At 41.4% G+C, this 27,842-nt stretch overlaps 1 protein-coding gene across 1 annotated transcript in view; it reads right to left on the bottom strand.

Moving 5' to 3' along the window:
- The window catches only part of Focad (focadhesin), a 293,097-nt gene that overhangs the window by 42,397 nt on the left and 222,858 nt on the right, over positions 1-27,842 (bottom strand). Inside the window, exons 22-28 of the mRNA XM_059254513.1 lie at positions 27,292-27,384; positions 25,886-25,974; positions 21,234-21,278; positions 16,207-16,315; positions 12,144-12,260; positions 9,659-9,897; positions 5,423-5,512 (exon numbers count right to left, since the gene is read on the bottom strand). Coding sequence (XP_059110496.1) covers positions 5,423-5,512; positions 9,659-9,897; positions 12,144-12,260; positions 16,207-16,315; positions 21,234-21,278; positions 25,886-25,974; positions 27,292-27,384 — 782 coding nt within the window. The remainder of the gene's footprint in view (positions 1-5,422; positions 5,513-9,658; positions 9,898-12,143; positions 12,261-16,206; positions 16,316-21,233; positions 21,279-25,885; positions 25,975-27,291; positions 27,385-27,842) is intronic.

The raw sequence follows: 27,842 nt of genomic DNA, 5'->3' as shown, positions 1-27,842 counted from the left end.
TTTAAAGAAAAGAGCTGTTATCAAGAAACTTCAAGTTAGCATACCACAGTGCATCTGTGGCCATATTTTCCTTTGTAAAGTGTTTCTCATTTCTGTTGCTTTTTAACTGGAGGTAATGCTGAGCATTTCAGAAAACATGCAGGTGCTGGTTGGACACCCCTCTCGTCATGATATACACAGCTGAAGCAGGCATTCCAGGCCTTTCTCCAATACCCATATGGAAAGCAATTTTTCTCCTACATGACATCTATGCCTTTGGCTGGCATCAAGACTCTTCCTATGAACACTCAAGTAACACACCCCCAAATAACTCTGTGTGAACAGTGTCCACACCCGAGAGTAGATACCCGGAGGAAGAGATGGGCTTAGAGATGTGCTCAAGATCACACAGGAAGCTTTCAGAAGAGCACAACCAGAAAGAGGAGACTTCAGTCCCCAGCCTTGGATTCCATCTGCCATGCCCGAGGCCCCTCTCAGGCCCTGCATGATGTCATGATGGCAAGAAGACAACTAACTGATTTTCTAGTTTCTGTTGCATAAGGAGCAGCACAGGGAGTCCTGTGTGGAGAAGCTAACTCAGCCCACATCCTTCAGGCAGCATTGCTGTCCCAGAGCACAGGAGCCTAACAAGTTCAACAGCTAATGCACTTCCCAGCAGCCAAGACCAACACCTAGCACCCCGGCACCCCACGACTGCACGCTTTCAGGCCAGTCACATCTCCTGAGGAAGGTTACTCTTGACTAGGATGGAAGCCTTTGTTTTAACTAGGAGTCTAAGGGGAAGGTTTTGAGCTATCTTTCCATACTGACACACATAAAACTGAGAAAGAATTAGACAAAGGTATAACTAGACACAATTTGATTCATATTTTGACAAACTTGACCATGGCTCTCCCTTTGACTGCTTATTATTGTTATTAATTATTAGTAGTAATTGCTCCTTATCCTTCAGATTTCAAATGGTTCTTCCTTGGGACCCCATCCCAAGCCCAGCAGGGAATCTCTTTAAAACTCTCCCATAGCCCCTGTATTAGGTTATATCCTATAATTTTAGTTATAAATTATGAAGAGGGATTATTTGTTCTCTAATTTCGAAGTTTTATGACGGTGGATATCTTTTTCATTTTCCCTCAATACAGTATCTTCAGCCCACAGTCTTCATGGATGCATGGCAGCACTAATCCAGAACTTGCTGGATGCTAAAGAACCGGCCAACCAAGTTTTATGAGTGTTGGGCGTACAGAATACCTACAGGAAAAAAGGGGGACACACATGCACACGTGCACAGTTCCTGATGCCTCTGTTCAGCTGGAAGCAAACGGAACATATTATATAAGATTCAATCAGGAAAACTCAATTTCTGTTTCTTGCCAAACTAGGTGAAGAAAGACGGATATTGTATTTGTATGGACAGATTATTTCTCTCAAAGCTCAAATAAAAATTGGGGTTTATTGTTCTCAATGAACAAGCAATTTTGTAGAGTCTACTTTTCAAGGTGTTCAGGGCTGAAGTTCTCCTACAGCACCTCAAGGGACACAGGCATAAAGGTTTAAAAGGGACATGTGACTTCCCAGGCCAGAGTTCTAAGGCACTGTTACAACTCTATTCAGGACTGCAATGTTAACTGCCTGTCATATCATATGAATATATACTCTAACTCTGTGTGTGCATGTTGATATACATATGCTGAATATCCTTAATAAGTTACATACCCTCAGCCTATATCTTGAGTTTTAGCCTTTCTCTTATGATTTAAATAACCCATTGACCTTTTAAAAGGTTTCCATGTTTTCCCCCCAATTTTTAGTATGTACCTAGAAAATATTCCTAAAGCTTTATTCCTTTCATTTCAAATCATCTACACCTTAATGTCCTAAGTCTTAAAAATGACTCAAAATGATTAGTTCACTATTTCTACCTACTTAACTCATACTAGAATCTTCTGGGTATGTCTGCCAGCTGTAAACCACAAATGACTTGGGCAGAGGCAGCTTTTACGTATTCTGCACACTGAAAACAAAAAGGAGTTAAGGGTTGGTGCCTCCAACAGCTAAAATAAAAACAAATGGTATCATTAGACATTCAATTGTGCTTTTGGAATTGCTAGCATAAATATTCTACAGGAATTCTAAAAACTTTAAAGAGAATTTTAACTCCAAGGCTCTCTGGGCTGGAGAGATGGCCCAGTGGGTAAGAATGATTGCTGTGAAAGCCAGAGGGTCTAATCCCAGCACTCACGTAAAAGCTGGGCATGATCATGTGAGCTTGTAACTTCAGCAGGAGGAGACAAAGACAGTCAGATCCTAGGAACTTGTTGACAAGCCATTCCAGCCAAAATAATAGGCTTTAAGTGCAGTGAGAGGCCCTATCCTAAAACACACGATGAAGATCGATAACGAAGACACCTAGTGCTCTCCTATGCATTCACGGACTAGGTGCATGCATGTTCATATGCGTGCATATGCACACGAGAGTGTGCGCACACATACACACACACACACACTGCACAGTTATTTGAATATCATATCACAGTATATTAAAAAGATCATCATCACTGGGTAGTGGTAGTGCACACCTTTAATCCCAGCACTCAGGGAGGCAGAGGCAGGTGGACCTCTGTGAGTTCAATGCCAGCCTGGTCTACAGAGTGAGTTACAGGACAGCCAGAGCTACATAGAAAACCCTGTCTCGAAAAAACAAAACCAAAAAAAAAAAAAAAAAAAGATCACCATAAAAGAATACCCAGTTCTGATATTCGTATTGTCATATCAACTGAGATAGAACAATAATACTTTTCTAAGCTAACCAAAAATGAATCTTGAATTGCCTAGCTTATTGTTAGCAATACACAGATTAGGTACAAGCCATATAATAATTAGTTCTAATAACAGTTAACATTTGTATAGCGCTTTGCCCTTTACAAAGCACAATTTAAATGTTATTGTATTTTTAACAGCTCAATAGTAATTAACCAAAGCGCAGGTCATTGATGGATAGCATGACCACAATTAGGGCTGTCAGGGCTGCAATGGCAAAAAGGTGACCACTAGGTGGCAGCAAAATGTTAGCGATAAGATAGACACCCCAGCCCAGGTGTTCCACTCAGCAGCTCATTCATTGAATCAAGGAAGCATGGTGAATTTGTTCTGGCAGAATTCTATCACATGAGGGAGCACACCCTGGATCATCTACTAACCACCTCTCAGTAACGCTTTCACTATCTCACTGGAGGGGGGTTTGCCCTAAACCCTGGCAATTTCTTTAGACAGAGGAATACTTTATGCTATACGCCAGGCATTAAGACCTGAGCCAAGTAAAAGTGAACAACATCTGCATGTTGATGATGATGATGATGATGATGATGATAATGATAATGATAATGATAATAATAATAATAATAATAATAATAATAATTCCATAGTGCAAGGTATCAAACTGTTTTCTTCCCACGGAACTGTGTTCTCTGCACTGTATTACACAAGACAAAGAAAAATAGTTTTTAATTCAGAGGTTCTAGGCCCATTTCTTAATTCTTCCACCTAAAAGTCATAAAGCATGTGACTTTGAAAAAGTGTCAGCTCAGAGCAAACTGATGAGGAGTCCCGCCTGGATCTCTCTCGGTCGTGATTAGGATTAGTACCCGGGGTGCAGACAGGAAAATGCAGCTCCTCAACAAGTTCCAGAGGAATCTGAGACAAAGAAAGAACTTCATCCTGGACTGACACCCAGGAAGGCCCAGAATGAGGAAATACTGAGCTCCACTAACGGTAGGAATACTGAAGTTTGGATAGGAGAGGGGCAGGCTGTGTGGATGCCTGGACCTTTCACTGAGCTCCGATGGGCAAGCACCTTTCTCCCCAACGAAAAGGTGTTTCACATGGTCCTGTCCTACACTCCTCTGATGGACTGACTGGTCTCCTGTCCAGACCCACTCTCAATACTGCTCCTCACTATGAAGATAAGAAAAAGGAAATGAGAATCTTATCAGTCATAAAAATAACACTGAAGGTTAAATATACTTAGACGTGACCCTTTAAGCACATAAACACCTATTCCAGAGACCTGGTCAGCCCCAGTCTGCCTGGGGCAGTAAGGGAGCTGTTCTCCTCTGCTGCAGCTGGTTAAGACCTTGCAGTGTTGAACTGTAAGCTTTTCTACAACATTCTAATATCCTGATCCATGGCTACAGTAAGTACTTTGGGAGGATGGGTAAAGGAAGAAAGGAAAGGTCAGGGGTTGGTTATTAAGACAAAAATAGCAATGCACATATCAGACTCAAAATCTCAATCTGTCATTTGATCCAAATAATAACCACATTCTTACCCTTCTCAGTAATCATTTTCTATATTCAGAAGACTCCAAAGGTGCCATTAAACTCCCTTCCCATATTCACACCACACACGAAAGATGTCACAAGCTCCTGGAGGATCTCTTGATGAACTGTAGGTTTCTATTTAGTTTTACCCTACCTATAGACAAAATCTCATCACCGCCACCTACTACAGAGACTACCTTTATTTGTTATAAAAATCCTCCACAAGCTTCCCTTTATATGGCTACTTTGCTATTCTTTGTTACTCTGAGCCTAACAAGCTAGACGGTATAGATGCACAACAGAAAAGGATAAACTATTTGTGCTAATCTATTGTGTTTTCTAGAAACAGAGGATTCAAACCTAAGATTCTAAAACAGAAATTGAAAAAGATACAAGCTGTTGTTGACAACATTCCACAAAGCCTAATCAAATCATATTATTCACCCATACAAGTCATGGAAATTAGATTAGAGATTAGATGTATAACAGTAAATTCAACAGTTTTTACATTCTGATTCTCTTATGATTATTTTCATGATTGTTATCTTTCAATATTAGAATGAAGCCATAAAACTTAAGATATTTAGTTTTCAAGAATAATACTCTCAAAAACACATGAGGTCCAAATGGGGGCTGGAGGAAAATCCACTCCTGTTAGACAGACTGTGGACCCCGATATAATAAGTGGTCCTTTCCATTTGATTCCTCAGCCCACAGTTTTACAGGGAAATTCAAACCATCAGAAGCTCTCTTTGCTCACTCATATTCAAATAATCTCAGCTAATCTTGAAAAAAAGGTTAAGTGTGGTATCCTAGTCACCAGATCCATGCCTCATGTACAAGTACAAAAAAAAACCTGAAGTTTGGTAACTGGAGGATTAAGCTGCAAATTGGCACTCACTGCTCTGCATTTAAGCAAAACATCCACCAATGACATGGTTTTAGAACAAAGAAGTTTTAAGTGCAAGATTCTTTCCAACTGTCACTCTAAACTCTATGCAAAGGAGTTCAAGATCAGATCCTGCAAATACTTTACCATAGCATTCAAGGCTTGCTGCAAGAAGCAAACCACCTCTAAGCATTGGTTATGAAAGGAATCAACATACTTGTATTCAAGACTGGGGTCAAAACAGCAGTTTTCCAGGGCATCCAAGGATTTCATCAGAAGAAGGTTCATCTGCTGACCAGACATGTCACTGGATAAGGAGACAGGGATAATGGATTATTACTAATCACAGAACTGTTTAAAGGACATGACATTTCTGGGAGTATGAGGCTCAGTGGTAGAGTGCTTGCCTAGTATACACAAGACTCTGGATTTGATCCCCAGTACCACAAAACAAACAGAATGCATTTTAGTCCAGAGAGATGGCTTAGCAGGCAAGAGTGCTTGTGTCTAACACATTCACAGAGCCTGCTGATCCGACGGTCCCCAGCACCAACAGTATGGAAGGAGCCAAATGATCCCCACAAGTTGTCCTCTGATGTACACAAAGCATACATGTCCCCCACACATACATAAATAAATACACGTTAATAAAAAAGCCAAAATGTTATGAAGGAAATCTTTTTCTGTCAATATCTACTGGAAACATCAGCATCTCTTTATATATAATAAGGTAGTAACAATATTGGTGACTCATATGCTCATTTTGTAGACAGGGGAACTAAGAAAAATTATTCAGTAATTAGGTTTTTGAAGAGTGTAACCAATTACAAACAATAAACTTACTTTAATTTTTCTCTTTGTATTTAAACTGTAAACCAATGAAGAGCAAAATTTCAAATATTTCTAAGAATGTAAAAGTGATGCTTTTATAGAAAATTTAATAAAACTATGAATATAGTTATCAATTACCCCAAATCTCTCTTAGGAGGGACACAGCTTGTGATTTCATGTCTCAGTTGTATGGGTTGCCAGTTAGCCTTATTCCTTTAATTACACAGTTTGTAAGAGGGAAATTCCCTAGCCCTACATTTTTCTGTTTCTGTATAACAATTGGTTTTTATAATTGTCTTAGTGAGAACTAAGACTGGATAGTAAAAGAAAACTCAGACAGGCACTCTCTGGCTCTTTCCTCAGGCAAAGCTGTGGGCTTCCTCACTCCCATTTTATTACTCAGGGTCCCTAGAGCTCAGCTCCTTCTCTTAGTCCTTAGATCATGCTGGATGGAACACAACCTGGGAATACCAAGCAGCCAGAGAGCACTTTAAATAACAGCTTTCAAACCAAGACTACAGCAATGCTTGCAAACATGGATTATACTGTGGCATGAGAGAAGCATGGGCAGGCAGGCGGGCAGACAGACAGACACAGACACACACAGACACACACACACACACAAAATTCCTTCAGAGTTATTCTTAGGAATAAAGTATAATTAAATATTTTCAATATATACTACTGAGATTATACGTACAGCCTCTACAGCAGCAGTTCTCAACCTGTGGGTCACAACCCCTTTGGGGTCACACACCCGATATCCTGCACATCAGATATTTATATTATGATTCATAACAGTAGCAAAATTACAGTTATGAAGTAGCACAAAATAATTTCATAGTAGGGGGTCACCACACCCTGAGGAACTGTATTAAAGAGTCACAGCATTAGGAAGGTTGAGAACCACTGCTTTAGAGGTTATGACGGAGCCAAGAAGCTTGGTGTAATGTACCTTCCTGAATAAATCCTAGTTTGGGATTCAAATTCTGGAGAATCATAAGCCAGGTTGACTGTGATGAGTCTCTCTCTTCCAGGAGGGAGAATCTACTCTGAGAACAATGGAGTGCTGACGTCTGTTCTCCTATGGGTACTTGATATTACTACCCATTTCAAGCCAGTAGCTCTCATCATACTTAGCTTTATTTTAAATTATTTTAATTTTATTTTATTTGTGAGTATTTTGCCTGCATATTTGTCTGAGCACCATGTGTGTGCCTGGTGCCCAAGGAAGCCAGAAAAGGGCATCAGATACCCTGGGAATGGACTTAGAAATGTTTGTGAGCTGCCATGTGGGTGTTGGCAATCAAACTCCAGCCCTCTGGGATAGTAGCCAGTACTCTTAACCACTGAGTTATCTGTCCAGTCCCTATCTTAAATTATGTTTCTGAGATGCATTTTATTTTTAATTTGTGTCTGTGTATGGTGCCTGTGCAGGGCACCATGTGCACAAGAGTACAGGCTCCCTTACAAACGAGCGCCCCTGGAGCTCCAGTTTCAGCAGTTGTGAGCCACCAACAAGGTCGTGGATACCAAACTTAGATTCTTTAGAAAAGCAGTAAGCACTCATAACCACTGAGCCATCTCTCCCGCCCCTAACCTTGTCTTTCTTTGTGTGTGTGTGTGTGGGGGGGGGGTAAATCAGAAAAGGTAACATTACTGAGTAAAATACCTAGGTAGAAAAAGGTAACTATTGCTGATTTCCTGCTCTAAAAGAAATGAGCAAGTAGGAAACAGGGATAATTACATGTTGGTGACTACACTATCAAGACACAGGTCCCAGGAAAAGGATGCTACTCGACAAAGTTAAAATCTCCAGGTACTCAGTGCCAGGCATGGTGGCATAATCTTTAATCCCACCACTGAGGAGGTAGGGGCAGGCCAGGCAGATCTCTGATTATGAGGCCAGCCTGGCCTACATACCAAGTTCCAGGACAGGCAAGCCTGCATAGAGAGACCCTATCTTAAAAAACAAAACAATCTACTAGCATTCCAAGTGACTCAGCCATGGATGAACTTCCTGGTGTCCTTTCCCAGGATTCTCTGCAGGTACAAATTCAAGAGAGACAGAGGAAGGCAACCTGGGAACGAGGGATACGAGTGCATGTGTGGGTCACCGTGGGGTTTTCCAGGCAGCGTGATTAAATTCACCCCCATGCAGACCTGGCGGTAGGAAAGCCAGTGCAGCACCTCACCCCAAGTTAATGAAGAAACAAGCCACAGCCAGAATGGGGTGAAGTGGGTTACCTAGAACTGAATGGCTGGGACTCAACTTTAGATGTAAAAACATGCTGCTTGAAACACACTGAGCAAGGTCCTGAACACCTACAGTGAGCAGAGCACTGTTTGTAGTGCAGCAAAGGGGAAAGGCACTTTGAAGTCTTGAGCCTTACAAAACACTTCCTGTCCCATCAGACACACAAGGAATGGAAAGTTGATCCCCACGCAAAGGGCAGGTTCTTTGTTCCTATCTAGAGCTGGGCCTCTATGAATATTCTGGGCATGTTTCATTTTCATGTGCAGATATTATGCCAGTCACTCCATTCATCTGTCAGATGTTTCCAGAAGCTAAAGATGCCACCTTGAAATATCCATTCCCAAGAGCAATAGTAATTCCTCCCCCCAAAAAATATCACAATAGCGTTTGTTCTAGGTACGTAAATTACAAACACAAACTTAACCTCTAGTTCCAAACACTATAGATACCGTGTAAAACTGTCTCATTCATCCACACCAACACCAGTGTTTGCTTTTGGGCCACTAGTTGTATTCAACCAGGAAGTGTAAGGACATCTAACATCATAGCTAGATGTTTCTCCCTATATCCTACTTCCAGTACAGGAAGATGGGGCTGAAGTCTAAGTCACTACCATTAAATATTCATGGTAACCAAATATTCATGTTAAACTACACTACAATCAACCTGGATGCATAAAATTCTAAGGTTTAATGTAAAATATAGGGAAAAAACCAAGTATAAACAAAACTAAAATAGATTAATTGATGTGTAGGAAAACTTGCCCGTTGAGTGGAATTTTCCACCTGGGTCTTTCATATCCCATTTGCTCCATTCACTGATAATGCTGGCAGCCTAAAAATGAGCAATCACACTGAATAAAGCACCCAGTATAATATGCACAGATTAGGACTCTTTAAAGATTATTAAATGGAGCCAGGGCACAGGACAAAGGCAGCATTTTCAAGCTGGGTACATGCAGTTCTCAGGTGATTGAGTGACTCCCAACACCCCTCTGCTAGGGGGCTCCCCAGTTGTTTCTTCAATGAAAGGGGTAGGGGAGAAGGTTTCCTTTACCTACAGCACTCTAAGGCTTTTGTTCATGCCTGTTAATTATAAAGATGTACTTATGGCTTCTATCTTAGCCTTAGGTGTTTTTAAGTAACCATTCACTTGAATAATAACCCTTAAAACACATTAATATCCATATGATGGTATTTTAGGCATCAAAATTCACCCATGTAAGAGGATAAACAATCAATTCAACCATCTCAGAAAGTTTAGCAAGCACATTCTGCTCAGGTGCAACGTTTAGGACCCCACATGCATACACCCCATCACCTAAATCACAAAGAGGAAACATAGCAATAATTCAGTCAACTGTACCTGAGTTTCTCTTCACACAAGCGAGAGAGAAACATCCCCAAAGCAAGGCCCATGTGGATTTGCACGGCTTGAGATTCATCAGCACTTGGTTTCCCAGGTAACCTGGCAGTCAGCATGCTCAGGATTTCCTCAACCTTCTCTTTGCAAGAGATAATGAAAACCGGCACAAGGAGAGACAAAGCCGTGGCGGCAGCAGAGCGCGCAATAGCGCTTGCCGTGTTCTCACCGGAATAGGACTTCTAGGACATGCCGAAGAAAGAAAACAGGGGTTAGCCTCTTGTTTAAAACACCTATCACATGAACGCCAGAGCAATGCAAGCTTCTCCTACACATGCCCTACACACACAAAAAATGAATCTAAATGTGTTTGCTACATACCCCAATTTCAGCCAATGAGCCCATCTACTGCCGAGTGAAATCAGTAATGTCTTTTTAAATTTCAAAGACAGAATTCTAAGTGTCTACATTCAGAGGCTGTGAACCCTCTCACTATATAAACTCAAACAGTTTAATGTTTTTAAAAGCCTGCATGCATACAATAGGAAAGCCAGAAGTAAGGCTGTCTGAACACAGACACGCCACATTACAATTGTCCAGGAAGCTAGGACTTGCCCAGAACAGAAAGAAAGGGAGGTAGACAGGAGTGTGAGTTTACTACAGAGGGACAGGTGGAATTTTAGCACAAGGACCTATTGGCACATACCCCAAAATTTTTGGTGGGAATACAACCCCATAGATGGATTATTTCCTACAGGGGGTTAATTCCTTTTAATTAAGAGGGAAGTTGAAATTCTAAAAGCTTCTGGTTAAAAGCAATAACAAGCTATTCAAAAGGAAGTGGGAGGGCTCTACGTGTGCCTTCTGACATGCAGTTATGGGAAGAGAAATGAGTAACAGTCCTAACAAAATGGCAGGGCAGCTGAACATGAACAGTATCTGCAAGAGTCCAACGTTAGAGCACTCCACCACATGGGCTACACGTTTAGAAATGTGCCTCAAGTAGAGAGGAAAGCCTCTGTATCACCCCTCACTATTGTCCGTTTTAAACTTTCAGACGTGCCAGAAGGGCGGCATTGTCCCTGACAGTCAAAGCATGCTACACTGTGTTTCAATTCTATTTGCTCACCAAGTTCTAGTACTTCAAGGATAAAAATCAAGCATGTAGGATATTATACTGGAAGCTAATATAATGTTTTCAAATGACCAAGTTACTCAAAAGGACTCAGCTACTAGGACACAGGAAATAAAGGAAGTGACTTTTGAAATGGGTCTTAAAAATGAATAATAATGTAAGAAGAATTAAAAAGGTAAAGCGGTAACTCTGAACTCACTAAATAAAGGGGCTGTCTAACAGGTTTATAAGAACTAAGCAGAATGACTAGCCCTCTGACAGAATATCTTGTCCTGCTGAATGCCTGACACAGCTGTTGTATAGGCTTCAAAACAAGTCAAGCAAACCAGCACTAAGAACAAAACCTGACTTCCAACTTAATTCTACATTACCTAGCAAGTTATTTTTTAAATCTAGCATTGGACCCAAAGGCCCAGATCAATACATACCAGTCCTCCCAAGGGCAGTGGATGAGGGAACAGAGTATTACAGAGATGACCATAGGCAATGGACTGTGAGCTAAATCCATAATCTTAGCCACGGTTCAGGATCTGTGCTACATTTTCCTTCAAACAACTGCAACCCTCAGCCACTCAGCTGACTATCTTGTGATCTCTGTAATTCCCTAAGCAATGGATACCGATAGAACCAAACTGAACTAATTCTACACCACTGCAGGAGTAAAGTGATTCCGAAAACCCCAGGGTGCACTGACAACAGCAAGATGTGCATTTCACATTGCCTCAATCATTAGAATACCATCGTGAAGACAGGAGAGGAGGGTGGCAGACACTTTTCACATGACCAACAGGACTACTTGGTATTTACAAAGAATTTTACTGTTCTCAAAATTCAACACTTTTACTTAAATAATTTCACCTTCCCAATCTTGGGTAAGGCAGAAAAGCTCAGCAAAGGAATTTTACTTTTACTTCACAAGGAAAACAAGAATGGTAATGGTAAACTGTCACGTCCATAGACACAAAGCTAAGGGGTGCCACAAAGGCTTCAGTCATTACAGAGGACACTGTTATTCTTATCATTTTATTAATAAGGACAGAAAAGACCAAATATAGTCAAAGAACCACTTATCCCCACAACTATAGCTCTTGACCCTGACTATACATCAGAAAAAACTCAAGAGCTTTCATATTGCTGGCACCTGGGGCACACCTAAATCATTATGATCAAACCATGGGGCCTACACACCAGTCTTTCTTCACACACACACACACACACACACACACACACACACCCTCTAGCCTAAAGTTAGAGCTGGAAATTACTACACTATTTCATAGTTTCCATGTGAACAATGGCTGTCAGGAGAGTTAACCCTTGGTGACTCTGGTCATTTCGATTTCTTGCACTTACATGATAAAAGCAGGAAAAGAGCTGTCCTCTGGGGCGGTAATGGCTATCCACAATGACCAGGAGGGTATTAAGCACCATGGAAACCCACTCTTTCACTGGAAGGAAATGAGGTTGAACCTGTAGATGAGGAACCACATAAAATGACAGCAGAAAAAACCAGAACAACTAAACTTTATTTTGACATCTAGAGTACAGCCATCTTTTTGTTAAATAATGAAATGCTATCATCAAAAAGTAAACTTCATCTGCTTGGACTACATGAAGTGAACAGAGCTGGCAAATATATGTCCCGACCTGTTCCCCAACAAGAATACAATTATATTGTATTCAAGACTGATCAAAAGTGGGAAGACAGAGGCTACAACAGAATATACTCAGTTTTCCTCAGTCCAGTGAATTATGATGAAAACAACATTGATAAGAAAAAAGTGTAAAAAAGGAATTTAAAACTTCCCAAATTTATGACTTATTTCACAAAATAGCCAATTAACCTGCAACATTGTGACCGACGTCTCTATGGCTGCCCATCATGTGTCATGGCCACATTCACCTAACTAACAAATTATTAAAAAAAACAAAAACAAAAACCTCCATTCACTAAAGATAAAACTTGGTTATAAAAGTCACCCATGGCCATGGGGTCAGAAATATTCATCTTAAGATCTTTTGTTATTGGTCACACATGTTCAACTTTAATCAAATAATGAGATCTGGATTTTGTATTGAGAAATGGCCAAAGGCAAGGTCAACAAAAATAAAAGCAAAGCCCCACTCTTACCCTGCATGGCTTCTCAGTTTGAAAAGACTGGAAGAAGGGGATAAAGAATATGAGAATCTAGAACTTCAACTCTGAGTTATGCCCCCAGTTATTATTGGGCAAATTAACTTGACAACTGGTAGTTCACTATTGTGGGGGAAAGGGCCAGTCAAGGAAACACACCCTGACCAGAGCCAAAGAAACATACTTTGGCCCTGAAAACCAGAGCCAAATCTGCCTCTGACCAACTGAACATGAAACCAACCAATCCCTGAGCAGAAAACAAACCAATCCCTGAGCATGAAATCTGGCCAATCTGAGTGTGTCCAAGCTCAAGGGGATCAAAATCTGACCAATTCTCTCCCTTAAAATAGCCTCTCTGGAAAAACTCTGCCCCTAAGAAGACCTATATAATCCTCACTGCCTGTTCAGTTTGCTGCTGCCTTTTTCTACCCTGGCAGAGGCAGCCACTCTCTTGGGTTCCTCCCTCCCAATAAATCTCTTGAAGGAGGTCTGGGTGAGACCTTCTTTTGCTGGAGCAGAGATGGAGCCTGGGTTGAGCAGAGCAGAGCAGGACTGTAACATGGAGCAGAATTGTCATATTGGGGAAACCTTTCTCTGGAGCAGGCCTGTAAGCTGTTGTGGTTACAGTGACTTTGTGGTACTCCTTGGCTCCCAATAGCCAGAATACTTTTCCATCTGAGCTGCAATGCTTACAACTATAGTTACCCCCCAGAAAAGGGATACTAGAATATGCATGAACTTTTAGGGTTACAGATCTAGTTAGTATGTCGCCTTTGATATGGCTCTTTCAATGAAATGAAACATTTCCTTACCTTTCTCATTATTGAAACAAAATTCTGGGTTCAAAGTTAAATATCTGAATGTTAACTAATTATACTTTTATCATTCATGAAATATCCCTGGGCTTCATTCCCTTCTCTCTATGTAATGTACATTTGTAGCTCTTGCCTCACAGTAATGATTCTCCTGTTCATTGGTGACAGTGTCACTGAATGTAATATAAGGTTATTTGTGTCTCCAACAACAAATTTGGCAAGACACTGAGTAACAGTGAAAGTATACAGATTTACTAAAAGTGAGAAGAGCATATGCATTAGAACAGGCCTAAGTAAACAGTTAACTCAAGAACCTCAAGTTCACTGAGGGGTTTTTGAGCTTAGGTAGAGGGAGGGGCGGCTCCCAAGGACAGAAACAGAGTGTGTTCTAACCTGTTAATATAACTTTGGAAGATCTGCTCTTAGTCAATTAAAGATGGTTTGCTCCTGACTCAGGAACCACTTCAGAGATAGATCTCCCTCCATGACCTTGGTCCAGTAGTGGTTTGAATGGACCATGCTTATCTTTCCTTCTACCAGGATGTGTCTGACTAAAATTACCCACAGGAGAGAAGGTACTAGGTGCTACCCTACACAAAGGGGTAGACACATTTTTCCCATCAAAGGTAGCTGCCTTGGTTCACTGGGCTGTCCCTAAACTCACCTACTTCAATAACAACCTTTGGATAATTCCCTCTTCTCCATTCTTTAGAGATTAATTAAATGATCAGATGAAGCTGTGTTCATTGCCTACCAATGGGATGGGCATAGGACCCTGAGAATCTAAATTGTAAATGGCAGATGCAAGGACAACAAATGACCCAAGTAGGGACGGTCTGCTGAGATATTTCAATAGCACTTGTGTCAGAGGCTACCTTTTTCCTGGCCAAACCCAGCCTTTAAGTTTTGTTCAATTCCAAAAGTTTCCAAATTCCATGCATTTTTTAGTTCTTCTTTTTTTAATGGATGGGAGTTAGTTTCTTTGCATCCAGAAAAGCATCATGAAAGGAGGATACAGAGCTCTCGGTGCAGTAGTAACAGCTATAATCCCAGAACTTGTGAATATGAGCCAGGATAGTGAGTTGGGGGCCAGCCTGGGCTACATAGTGAGACCCTATCTTTAAAAACCCAAACAAACCAAATGAAGACAGAGTACAAATGGCTCATAGAACACTCCTCTAGGACAGAGACAGTGATGTTAATAATGGCTCTAGCTATCGAGAGCTTAGCATTTACCTGCTGTCATGAGATTGTGTGTGTCTGTGTGTGTCCTCACATTCATTTAACTTTTACAGTACTATTACCTGGGAAGCACTGTCATTCCATCTTATAGATTGGGAAGCAGGTTCTAAAAGTGCAGATCACTATAAAAAGGTTTATAGCTAATAAGTCAAAGTAATGAAATTTAAATATAGGCCTCTGTTATTCCAAAGCCTGTGTTTTGTTTTGTTTTGTTTTAATTTTATCTACTTGGGCCACATCATATCTTGATAATGATAGCTAACAGATAATAGAACTATTTAAATAAGAACAAATCCACAGCTTTTTATTTTGACAGATATGAATTATCTGAAAAAGCACATTGGAAATGAATATTGGCCAGCCTGCCACATGTTTAATTAAGAAATAAATGCCTTGCAACAATGAATAGGCACTTTATCATTGACATCTACAATTAAAATGCAAAGTACAATTTTTTTCAATATGTAAACACAGCTTATTTATCATTTTTTTGACAGCATTGTTCACTTTCTGTAAGCCTGGTTAACCCCCTAAGATTGGTTACCAGTGATGTAATCACAGAAAGACAGCCCTTGTTTCATAAAATTGGCACCTGCAAATGGAAACGGCCACTTAACTACAGTGGGGAACGGGGAACAGAAATACACTGAGTGAGTCAGCAAGATAGCAGGGCTAACAGTAAGGCTCATCAAGTAGCAGGATTCTGTGGTGATGTATTGTGCACCCCAATAAAACTTACCTGGGGATCAGAGGACAGAGCCAGCCACTAAATTAGACATAGAGGTCAGGCAGTGGTGGCACACACCTTTAATCCTATCACTCAGGAGGCAGAGATCCATCTGGATCTCTGTGTGTTCAAGGCCACCCTGGACTACATGAGAGAAACAGAACCAGGCAGTGTTGGCACACGCCTTTAACCCCAAGAAGTAACATGGCAGGACACAGAAAGGTATACAAGGTGTGAGGAAACAGGAACTTGCTCTCTTGAGGCTGAGGATTTCGTAGAGGTCAGCTAGTGGCTGGCTGTTCTGCTTCTCTGATCTTTCAGCCTTCATCCCAATATCTGGCTCTGGGTTTTTTATTATAAGACTTTTTTAAAATTCGTGTTACAGAATTTGAAGATGCAGTCACAGAATTTAACCTTGTAAACTCGGGCCCATGCCACCTAAGTCAGGGCTAAGGAGATATAACCAAAGCCCACATGCCCTAAATCCTCCCAACTCACCTCCAAGACTCCATCAGAATCCGAGGAAAGGCTAGCTTCGTGCTTAGACACCACAACAGCAAGGCTGCTCAAGGCCAATAGTGCATTCCCTTTGACCACCGGACTCTCCCTGTGTTGAGAAAAGCCAAGAAAGGACTCAGAAGACCAAGAGAGAAGGTATGACCATGGGAGAGCAGACAAGGTGGCAGAGCCCTGCCACTGCAGCACAAACCTGGTTAGAACCAGAATGAGAATGCAGGTCCGGGGACTAGAGAGATGCTCACTGGTTAGACTGCTGTTGTTCTTAGGACCTGAGTTTAGTTCCCAGCATGGCAATTCACAACCATCAGTAACTCCAGTTCCAGGAATCTGACACTCTTCAAATTCCACGGGCCCCAGGCATACACATGATACATATACATATGCAGACAAAACTCTTCTAAGCTCCATGGGCCTCAGACATACACACAATACACACACATATGCAGACAAAGTACTGATACACAGATAATAAAAATAACCAACCAGGCTGGGTGGTGGTGGGGCACGCCTTTAATCCCAGTACTCGGGAGGCAGAACCAGGCGGATCTCTGTGAGTTTGAGACCAGCCTGGTCTACAGAGCGAGATCCAGGACAGGCACCAAAACTACACAGAGAAACCCTGTCTCAAAAAACAAAAAACAACAACAACAACAACAAAAAGAAGCCAGGTGTGTCAGTGCACACCTTTAATCAAAGCACTCAAAAGCAGAGGCATGCAGATCTCTGTGAGTTCAAGGTCATCATGGTCTATATAGTGAGTCCCAGGACAGTCAGGGATACCTGGTGATCCCTGTTTTGAAAATAAATAAAACAAAATCAAATAAAAAGAAATACATTCTTTAAAACCTGTAGGTCTGTTTCCCCCCAGATACCAATAACTCCTGTGCTAACACTGGAGCTGATTTTTAACTCTCCTCGCCATGGCCATTGTGACCTTGTGCAACTTAGAAACGCAAGCTCTTATTTCTACGTTTTCTTCCTGCACATCTCATTTCATTCTCTGACCCAGCATTTCCCAAGCTATATTCTTCTATGTCATTTTTAGCCAATTTGAATTTATTGATTTATCCCCAAAACAGAACTAAACACCTAGCAAAGTGTAATGGCCTCTGAAGCAGCAGTGTATGGAACCAGCTTCCCCTAAATCAGGTCACAAGTGTCCTTTACTCCCACCTAACATGTGGCAGCTTCTGGTAGTCATGACTCCCCTTCTCCCTTATCCCACTATATCAAAGCCAGAAGCCTTAGGGCCGCTTTGTAATATGACTTAGCGATTCCAGATAAGATAGGAGGTTGGGGGGGGGGTTGTTTTTAGACCGCTTGAGTTGAGAGTTGTCCTGTTATATAATTCAAATGATAGCTTTCTAATATTAACAATAAAACTCCTATTTTTTACTTCATAACTAATTTTCATACATACTTAGCATGTAAAAATGTACACTGAGTATTATTCCATACCCCCAGGCTAATCCTATGGAAGAAAGCTCTGAATGAGACAATGACGAGCTGCTATCTGCAGCAGAACTTCCCCATCTCTACTCTTGGGCATGTAACTGCAACCCCATGATGTCCCACAGAGAATGTCTCCAGAGCCCTGGAATGGAACCTAAGCCTGAGTTCACTGCATGCATTTATTATATGCAGTACAGGGTTAGAGCAGACCCAGAGGACGAGAATGACCTTCACACCAGCTCCCCAAGCAAGCCTAGTATCTACCTCCAGATCAGTCTGCACACAGACGAACAGGTACTAAACGGTTCTTAGGAACGTGTATTCTTGTATGTTTGCCTCTATTTTACAGGAATCAAGTCTTTTCATTTACCTAACCCTTTCTGCTTCTCTCTCTCCCACCCTGAGCAGAAGCAGTCCAGCTCAGTGAAGCCCTGCTCTACAGCTTGCTCATTCTGTCCAGCCCTCTTCAGTTCAGTCTTCTGTGAGGTCTGCCTTGAGTCAGTAAGGCATCAACATTCCTACTGAGGACTGGATGAAAAACCCGGAAGAACTCCTAGAGGTCTAAACAAATGGCTCCCACTGAGGCTGTGGAAACATTAATCCCTAAGGATGGATTGTGGAAGAGAAAGAGGGGGGGGGGAGAAGAAGGAGCTGTTTAAAATTCTCAGTAATCTGAAAAGTAAATCTTTAGTCTTCTCACTATACAGAAAACACACAGTTAAATGGCTACCCAAAACTGCATATCAAATCTCATTAAACGGGCATCTTACATAAAAAGTATCTTTATAACACTCAAGTTACAAAAGAGAATTTAGCCTATTTCTTTTGAAAGATTTATTTTGATTTTTAAACTTGTGTGTATGTATGTATGCATGTATGTATGTATGTCCATTGTCCACGGGAGTGTATGATATGTGTGTTGATGCCATCATGCCATCAGAGACCAGAAGAGGAAATCAGATCCTCTGGGGCTGGAGTTACAGGAGTGAGCTGCCTGCCATGGGTGTTGAGATCCAAACCTGGGTCCTCTGCAATAGCAGTGAGCGTTCTTAACCACCATGCAATCTCTCTAGCTCCTGCCTGCTGTAAAACAGTACTGCAAATCATTTTATTTCACTTGTCTTGACATATCTAAGGATGTACTGTAGAAAAATGAAGGAAAATATATTTAAGGCCACTGGTAATTAGATCTTTGGATGTAACCTGAATTTTATCTAGACATTAATTTCCAGATAGAACATAATTGCTCAGTCTACGCAAAGCATCCATGGTTCAAGTTCACAGTTGACGAAGACTCCAGGACTGGAGAGCTTGCTTATCTCAAACTTGTTACAGTACACACTGCATACTTAGCAGGAAGAGCTGGCTGGTGAAAAGTCTACAACCAGAGCAGCACAAACTCACCGCCTTGTTACTCGAATAACTATCCCCTACCAGTCAAACAGCTGTGACTAATTTGCATAATAACATGTCAGCATCAGTACAGTCTTTATCTAAGCAACACCACTGACATTTTAATTAAATTGTCCTTTGGAACAAACTGATGTCATTAACCTAATTAAAAAGCCCAAGGAAGGATGAGTTTCAGTGATGCTTTCTGAGGGACAAAGTATTGCATTACATATCAGCAAAGTGACCCAATCATTTGGGGATTTTTGTCTTTGAGTTCAAACCCATTTAATTAATGACAATGAAAACAAACTGCCATCAGTCACCTGTCTTACCCATGGTCTGGTTCTCCCTTAGCCATAACCCCGATTCTCGAAAATACTCTCTCAAATGAGCAAGTCAGTAACTCTGTGACTGGAAGTTACTTTCTGCACTCAACTCATGAGTGAACAAAACAAGCCCCGGGCTCAGGCAGTCCATAGCGGCAGCTCAGCTGTCAGAGGGTAGGAGCGAGGTCTCTGCCTGGTGAAGGAAGGCACTGGAAAGATGCAGAGAGAAAGTGGCAGCCATTTTCTCCTCTTCTGTCACGGCCATTCAGCCTCTGGACCTTATCCTAGTCACTTCCTGCCACAGTGAGCCCTATCCCAACTGTTTTATTAAGATAAAATCCAAAAAAAAAAAAAAAAAAAATTACACTGTGAAGTTTTTGATACAAAGGTGGTACTCCTATAAGAATCTGAATTGTTTTATTGTGTACTCCTGAGAATGTGAACACATTGACCTTGGGTACTAGTAGCAATGTGTTGCCTAAAAAAAAATCTATAGAGAAAAGTCATGTTGAAATAAGATTTAAGAACAGGGGTATAAAGGTGACTTCAGAGGCAAAGTTATAGTTTGTCTCAACATAAACCTGCTTATTTCTGCATCATCCAAGCTTTTTGCTCCAAACATCCTGCTTCTAACAGGATGCAAGAACAACACTGCACAAGAACACAAACCACGAAAGAAAAGGAGGCAAGATGGCCCCCCTCACCTGTGCGGCAGAGTACACGCATTCCTAAGGGATCCTTTCTGCAGATGTTTCCCCAGGCCCACCCCAGCAGTGGGGAGACCACCAGTTCCCTTTTCCTTTATTCAGTTGTAGGGGGGGCGAGGGAGTGAGTAATGAGCATGTGCTGAGATAGACTTTACAATTATGTGGCTGTTTGTTTCTGTTTTCCTAATGCCCAATCTTTTTAGCTACACAATGTCCCAGGATGTGGCTAGGGTACATAACATTGCACTTCAATACTTCTACAGGACATGGGCTTCGGTGCACATAAAACCTAGGGCAGGAGTGTGCCTGTGTCAGTTGGAGACTAAGAAGAAATCGAGGCAACATGACACAGCAGCAGAACGTGATGGAGGAAGGGAGCTGTGAACGCAACCGGCTTATGTCTCTGCTGCCAGGAGCAATTAGTCAGCTTGTTAGCGGAGAGGCCTGAAGAGATTGCTCCGGCAAGTAAGTTCATTAGGCTGTAATTTCCTTAGTGAGTTTTGGCTTCAGGTAAATAAAAAGCCTCACGGCAGTAACACTCAAGCAATTTTTGTTAAAACCGTCACCAGGATATGCCTGACATCACCTTTTACTGAGTCTTTGTATTAGTGTTGTGTATATGAAATTCATTTTTAAAGTCTGTCATAGAGCTGATGAGGTTTATCCAAGGCCAGACTAATTGCTAAGTAGAATCCAATTTTTAAACACACTGGACCCCATAGCGACCAGGAAGTGTAAGAGGGGCCCCACTTTATTTGCTGCAATGAAACTGAGATTTAATAATCTATTTGTAGACCCAATGTAACTCACATTCTCCAGAATTCAGTTCTCCTCCTTGAACTAAAGTATAGTCCTTTAAATTTCAGCCAAACCACATGGCATTTTGTTAGGTGTTCAAGTTGAGTATCTCTCGATTAAAGAGCTATGTATTTGTACCAGTCCTTCTGTGTGTACAAAAAGGCATGTACTGAGAATTGATATAGTTAACATGAGTAACAATGGTTTTCTATTAAAAAAAATTACTTTATAGTTCTCAATATTATGAAATGCCCCAGAAGGAGAAAGTATGTGTACCTGTCCGGGAGTGAAAGGTTTATTAGTATTTTGGGTAGGAGAATAAATGACTTACTTCGCAGCTGTCTTGGTGATCTCATCAGTCAGCATGTCTCTGACCCTGCAATAAAGTTGGAAAACAGACACAGCTTATATGACACCAAGGACTGCACCCACTAACTTATTCATCAATTTATAAGAACCTCCAGAAGGCCAGTCACATGGCTCAGCGGGCAAAGGCACCTGAGGACCTATGTTTGATCACTGGGAACTACAAGGTGCAAAGAAAGAGACCAAATTCCCACAATTTCCCCCTGACTTACACTTGCACACTGTGGCCCATGCACGCCTATATGCTCTGACACACAATAATGAATGTAAGAAATCATTTTAGAACTTCCAGCAATGCCTCTGGGTCTTAAGGGTGCAAGTGCAGAGCTAGTTCTGGAAAAGGACATTAACAAGGGCTTTACTTTCCTGTCTGTAGGATGCTAGTGGCTGCAGGCAAGGAGACAATGTAACGAAGGACAGACAGGCAGCGTTGTGTCCATGCCATCCCCGGAGTGGCAGTGCATGGTGCCTTTCATTTTACTCTTCTGTGGACCGGGTGTGGCCTTTTCCTAAACCTATGCTGATAGTAACTGGAGGGAGAGCCTGCGCAGAGAGGCTTAGTGCTCTCACAAGAACAGGCATGAGGAAGCTCGCTTCCTCTGTTTCTCCCACATGAGGATACACAGGATGAGAGGACTTACCAGACATATTGGTTCCCAGACTCCAGAGAAGGGAAAAAGTCTTCTGTTGTTGAAGCCACCCAGTCTACAGCACTGTTGTTATGGCAGCCCCAAATGATACTGTTCTCTCCTTTTGCATGAGAGCTCACCAAAATATCAATTTACTGTATCCAAATTGTATATACAGAAATCACTGTATGTATATATAAAATACAACTTCAAATACCAAAGCCAAAAGAAGATAATCATACCTATGGGCTGGAAGGTAGGTATGCTCAGTGTAAATATTTATAGACTACAACAGCATTTCTGACATAGGAGCTCTGAGGTACAATAGAAAGCACTGTGTCAGATTTACATTTCTTAAATTCTTAGAAGGTTTATTTTTATTTTGAAGTGTGTGTGTGTGTGTGTGTGTATCCACACCATATATGTATGGGTGCCCACAGAGGCCAGAAGATAGTATTGGGTCACTTGGAAGTGGAATTTCAAGAAATTGTGAGCCACCTTACAAGAATGAACTCGGATCCTTCACAAGAGCAGAAAGTACTCTTAACCATGAAGCCACTTCTCCAGCCCCTCAAGGTTTTTTTTTTATTATTATAAAACTTTATGTTCATAACTTTTTGCATCTGGCATATAATAAACTCTTAGTGACTCACCATTCCTGAGAATAAGTCATCCGTAAGAACCAAGCTTTTCACATACTTGCAAGCTGCTCTTATAGACCAAAAGCATATTTTTAAAAGTAATTGAGTGCCCAATTGATCTACAGATGTCCACATTTTCTGTAATCTTTTAGTGTTCAGTGTGTGACAGTAACACATGAGGGGCTGTCTATTGACAGGCATGCATGGTCACACCAGAGCAACTGCTAGCCCCATTCTTTCTGCTGCATCACCGGTGTCCCCTTCTTGTATCATTGTCCTTAGCAAATGAAGATGTTGTAATATCTACGCTCTTAGGAAAAGAAAAGGCCCTCCAACTGCTACTTACACTGCGACCATTCTCACACACCAAACATTTTTTAGAATAGAACTAACTATGCCTGATTCACGTTCATCTCCTTCTACTTTAGGTCCATCACTAGTCTGGATTTTATCCCACAATTCCACCCAAACAGTTCCCTTGATGGTCACAGAAGACTTTCAAGAGGCTAGACTGAATGACTCAATGTCCATCTTCATTCAGTATTTGACACAATGCTGGTCCCCTTCTTGGGTCACTGTCTGTCCTTGCTTCTCTTCTATTACCGATTGCTAGTTTTCTGCCTAGTTAATGATTCTCTCTGCATCATCCCCTCCATAAAATGCTGAAGTAGTCCAGGGCTCAATCCTCTGAAATTCTCTTTCTTTATAAATTTCCTAGATTTCATCCAGCATCATGATTTTAACTGTCATCAATAAGCAAATGATTCCCAAAATGATAGCTCTAATCTTCATGTCTCCTTTGAACTCTAGACTCAACAACCTACTTGGTATCTCTAGTTCGAAACCTCATTAAGTATCTCATACCTTTCAGATCTAGAATCTGGTAAAATCGGCTGTCATGACTGCTATTTTTCTTGACTTAGTCAGTGGAAGCTCCACTCTTTCAATCAGTGTTTTACCCTTGATGTCCATCTTTCACATCTTCCATTTAAATCAATAAGTTAAACCTATGAAATTATAAACCTATGAGCCTGCCTTCAAAACAGATTCAAAACTGACTTTTCATTCTTCTCTTGCTAGTACCCCAGCCTAAGACTCTCCCATCTTTTGTCTGAATTATTACAGCAGAATCCTAATCAATTTCTACAGAAGCTGCCTTCACCATAACACATAGAGCACTCCTTCCAAATCAGGAAGCAGATACCCAGTTTCAAATCCACCAACGGTACCTACCCCTCTCAAGAGGGTATCAAGAGAGTATCAAGAGAGACTCTTGATCTCCAGAACTCTGTGTCACACCTACTTCCTTCCTTGTTCCCAACATGCCACACTGGCTTCACTTTCTAGAGTGTTCCCTGGGATTCACTATCCGTTGCAGGGTTTCCCTTGCCTCCAGACTGGCTCATTCCATCACTTCAGGTCTCATCTCAAGGCCATATTATTAAAGAAGCACTCCAGAACTTTCCATGGAAGAGAGTAACCCCTCAGCTCCTCCTACTCACCCCAGCCCATTCACTTCCTACTACTTTTGCCCTAATCAAAATCTGTCCTATTCCATTTGTCTGTTTGTTTATTATCTGTTTCTATTCAGTGGTGTATAAGGCTGGGGAGAACAGGGAAATGCTGTTTTTCTCTGCTCAGAACAATGCCTGGCACACAGAAAATAATAAATACATTTGAAATAATAAAGAAATGTCTTTATTTGGATTGGGACTGTGTTCAAATAAAGTTGCTGAAGAGTTCCTTTCAAAATACCCTATCAGTTACTTATCAGTTGTATAGCAAAGTCTCCTGGTCTACACTATACTAATGAAACACCCAGGGCCATTTCTCCCTAATATTCACATCCATACAGCTTGTAAGTTTCATCAGAGGCTTATGTCCATAGGTCTATATCTTTGAAAATGTAGTAAATATAACATTCTTGTCAAATTATCACTTCTAGAAGACAAATCAAAACTAGATCTCAAAACAGCAAATAGGAGGGCTGGAGAGATGGCTCACAAGACCTGGGTTCAATTCCCAGCACCCACATAGCAGGTAACAGTCATTTATAACTCCAGTTCTAGGAGATCTGATGCCCTCTTCTGGCCTCTGTGGATACTATATGCACATGATGCTCAGACAGACATGCAAGCAAAATCAAAATACCCGTATATATAAAATAATAAAATTTAGAAAAAACAAACAGGGAGTGAAACCCAAATTCTTAATTCCTAATGTTAAATCCATTGCCTTTTTAAAAAAAAATCAATAAAATAAAACAGAACAGAATTAAATACCTAAATATTTTAATTTTCTACAATCAAGTAACTTTTATCCAATTTTGAATAAAGCAACCTGTGGATATAGACAAAGCTATTTAGGTTCCGGGCAATTCCTTTACATTTAGGTTGCTGCATCAATTAATATGACAAACTATTCTTCTCAAACTATGTAACAATTTATGTTGCTCTTAATGTGTTAGCATTTATATACCCCCAGGTAATGTAGTAGGAACACCCTAGGGAGCATCTGCTAGGGAAACTGAAGGTCTGAGACAGAAAGACTGTCACAATCCTGAAGATGTCTTTGGGAACAGAGGAGACGAGGAGTAATTCTAGACTACATATCAGGTGGAGTGGCAATGAACTGAGTAGGGAAAATAGAACTTTTATTCAAAAGCACTAAAACAATCAGTTATAAGGAACAGCGTTGAGGGGACCAAACCATTCCCACACTGCATCAGGGGAAAAAATGTATAGACATATTCAGCTAGTGCTCTGTACCTGTGAGTTCCATGTCTACAGATATGACCAAACATAGATTAAAAATAGTTAGGCAACATCGTGTCTGGACTGCACTTATGTAGACGCTTGTCACTTTCCCTAAACAATACAGCAAGCACAAAGACAGTCACAGAATTTACACTGTTTACGTTACCAAAGTAACCTAGAGGTGGTTTATATGTGGGAGGATGTGCATAGATGACATATCAATGCTATGCTGTGTATATGAGACATGAGCTTCAGTAGGTTTTGCTCTCTGCAGGGGATACTGGTACCAATTCCTCACAGACCCCGATGAATGGGAATGCCTACACACACACACACACACACACACACACACACACACACACACGTACGTGTGTGTGTGTGTGTGTGTGTGTGTGTGTATACATAGTTTTGAAAACAGTGTTGCTTATCATATCTAGGGGATAGGTGAAAATAACCTATCGGGTCTTCCGAGTTCCCTCTGGCTCACACAGAAGGGAATGCAGTCAGCATGGAAGCATTTAAGGCATGTGCTGTTCCCATCACTGCTCACGGCCCACGACAACAGTGTGCAGCAGAATGTCATCCTCTTACCAGAGCCAGGCTGTGTTGCGCTTGTACTGCACCTCCTCGGGTCCTTCTTTGCCATGCTGTAACTGCAGCTCCAGCTCTGCTATCCTTCCCTGCAAACCACACAAGAGGAATCAGCATGCAGACCTGTTGGCTGAAAGTTCCTTTGGCCAACTGGCCACAAGTGGTCCTGGTGGCATATTAGACCTTGAAAGTAAGTGAAGCAGTCATATCACTACTCAGTGACGTTTTGCATTCACCAGAGGCAATTCAGTGCTTCATTTCAGAACGCCTTTTTCAAAGCAGATCTGATTGTCACAGTCCCATTTTAAAAGTCCCCTGCATGGCAATGGGCAGCAACTGATACTTTGAGTTACACAGAGATTGAGGTCTGAACACCACTGTCACAACAGGACAGGGGAAAATGAATTAGATGGGAGTGTATGTAATACTTAAGAGGTAGGTACTATGTAGAAGAAAGATATCACCACTGTTGCATTTCTACTTCTTGAATGAACTTATAAAAATATATACCAGAGTTTCCCACCCTCTCTTCCTTGAAGGGTGTGTATATGTGTAAGAGACAGACAGATGCCCCAAGCCTTACATTTCTTTGTTGCTGTTGTTGTTTTTATTTTTTTCAAGACAGGGTTTTTCTGTGTAACAGTCCTGGCTATCCTGGAACTTTCTTTTAGACCAGGCTAGCCTTGAACTCACAGAGATCCACCTGCCTTTGCCTTCCAAGTGCTGGGATTAAAGGTGTGCACCACCACCACCTTGAGCCCTACATTTCTTATGAGCAAAGGAACCATTGCATTTTTGATAGTACTATTTTTCCCAAGTGTTTTTACACTTTTTCAACATGATCCTCTGTGCAGAACAATCTCCACTTTCTGGAGGTCAGCTGTGCTGCTTGCAAAAAATCATCCAACTGGGCTTGTTGAACACCAACATTCCTTCAGAGGAGGAGATGGTGGGGAAGGTCATGGAACCCACACCTGAGCATTCTCCTTCTAACCAGTTGTGTGCAATTCTGCCCTAATGGCATAGGATTTGGGGGTGTCAGGGAGAGGCTAACAGATACAGGCTACAGAAGCTTAGGGAAAGGGGGCTTCATCTATGCAGCCAGGAGGAAACCATCATTCATGCTAAGGCAAGGATTTCCAGGGAGGCTGCTTGGGATCACCCCCATTGCTGTCAAAAAGCCACACCCATACTTTGTAAATAAGTCCAACGAACTCCTTTGTTTCCCAGGGGGATCTTAGTACAGTTGAACCTTGGTTTTTAAAACTGGAACTTTAGAAGCAGGGGGTGGCAGATGCTGTGTAGTCAGCCCCAGAGAGTAAATTCTTGAAACAGTAAATACACATTGTTTTTAAATCAGTGATGAGGAGGAAATGCTCACCCACAAAGCACAGCCGTGTCCTTACCTGTAAAACAGCATGGTAAGCTCGAGTCATATATGCAAGCCAGGCCTGTGGAAGAAAGAGTGCATGGTGCCATTCTGATGGCTGGACGTGGACCTGTGGGAAAGATGGGCACGTTAGACTACACAGAACTCAGAAGAAAACAAAAACACCAGCTCTATTTAAGTGGTTTCTTTTCTAAAACAAACCAAGTTAGTTCAGGATTGGAACCACAAATGATATCTTTTCAATATTCCCAGTCGAACAGAGTTTGGAATTTTCTAAAGACAAAAATGAAGTAAGCCTGGGATTTTCTAAGTTAAAGCAAATGAAACCCTGAAATAATAACAACAAGTTAAGATGTATTTGTAATACAAATCCTCTGAAAACCAGGGGGAAAGGCTATAAAACCTCTTGCCAAAGAGCAGGGTACTGTCTAACAAACCCCCTAGTGATATTAAATAAAAATAAATATTACTCATAGCCTGGATTTCAAAATGGCCACTTCTGAAGTAATAAACATAAACTGCCAACAGAAACCACACTGTGTAGAGACCACGGTGAAAAGAGCATGC

The sequence above is a fragment of the Peromyscus eremicus genome, chromosome 2 (assembly GCF_949786415.1).
Source record: "Peromyscus eremicus chromosome 2, PerEre_H2_v1, whole genome shotgun sequence".
NCBI classification, from domain to species: domain Eukaryota; kingdom Metazoa; phylum Chordata; class Mammalia; order Rodentia; family Cricetidae; genus Peromyscus; species Peromyscus eremicus.
Note: the sequence above shows the minus strand (reverse complement) of the source record. Positions and strands in the feature narration are given on the sequence as shown.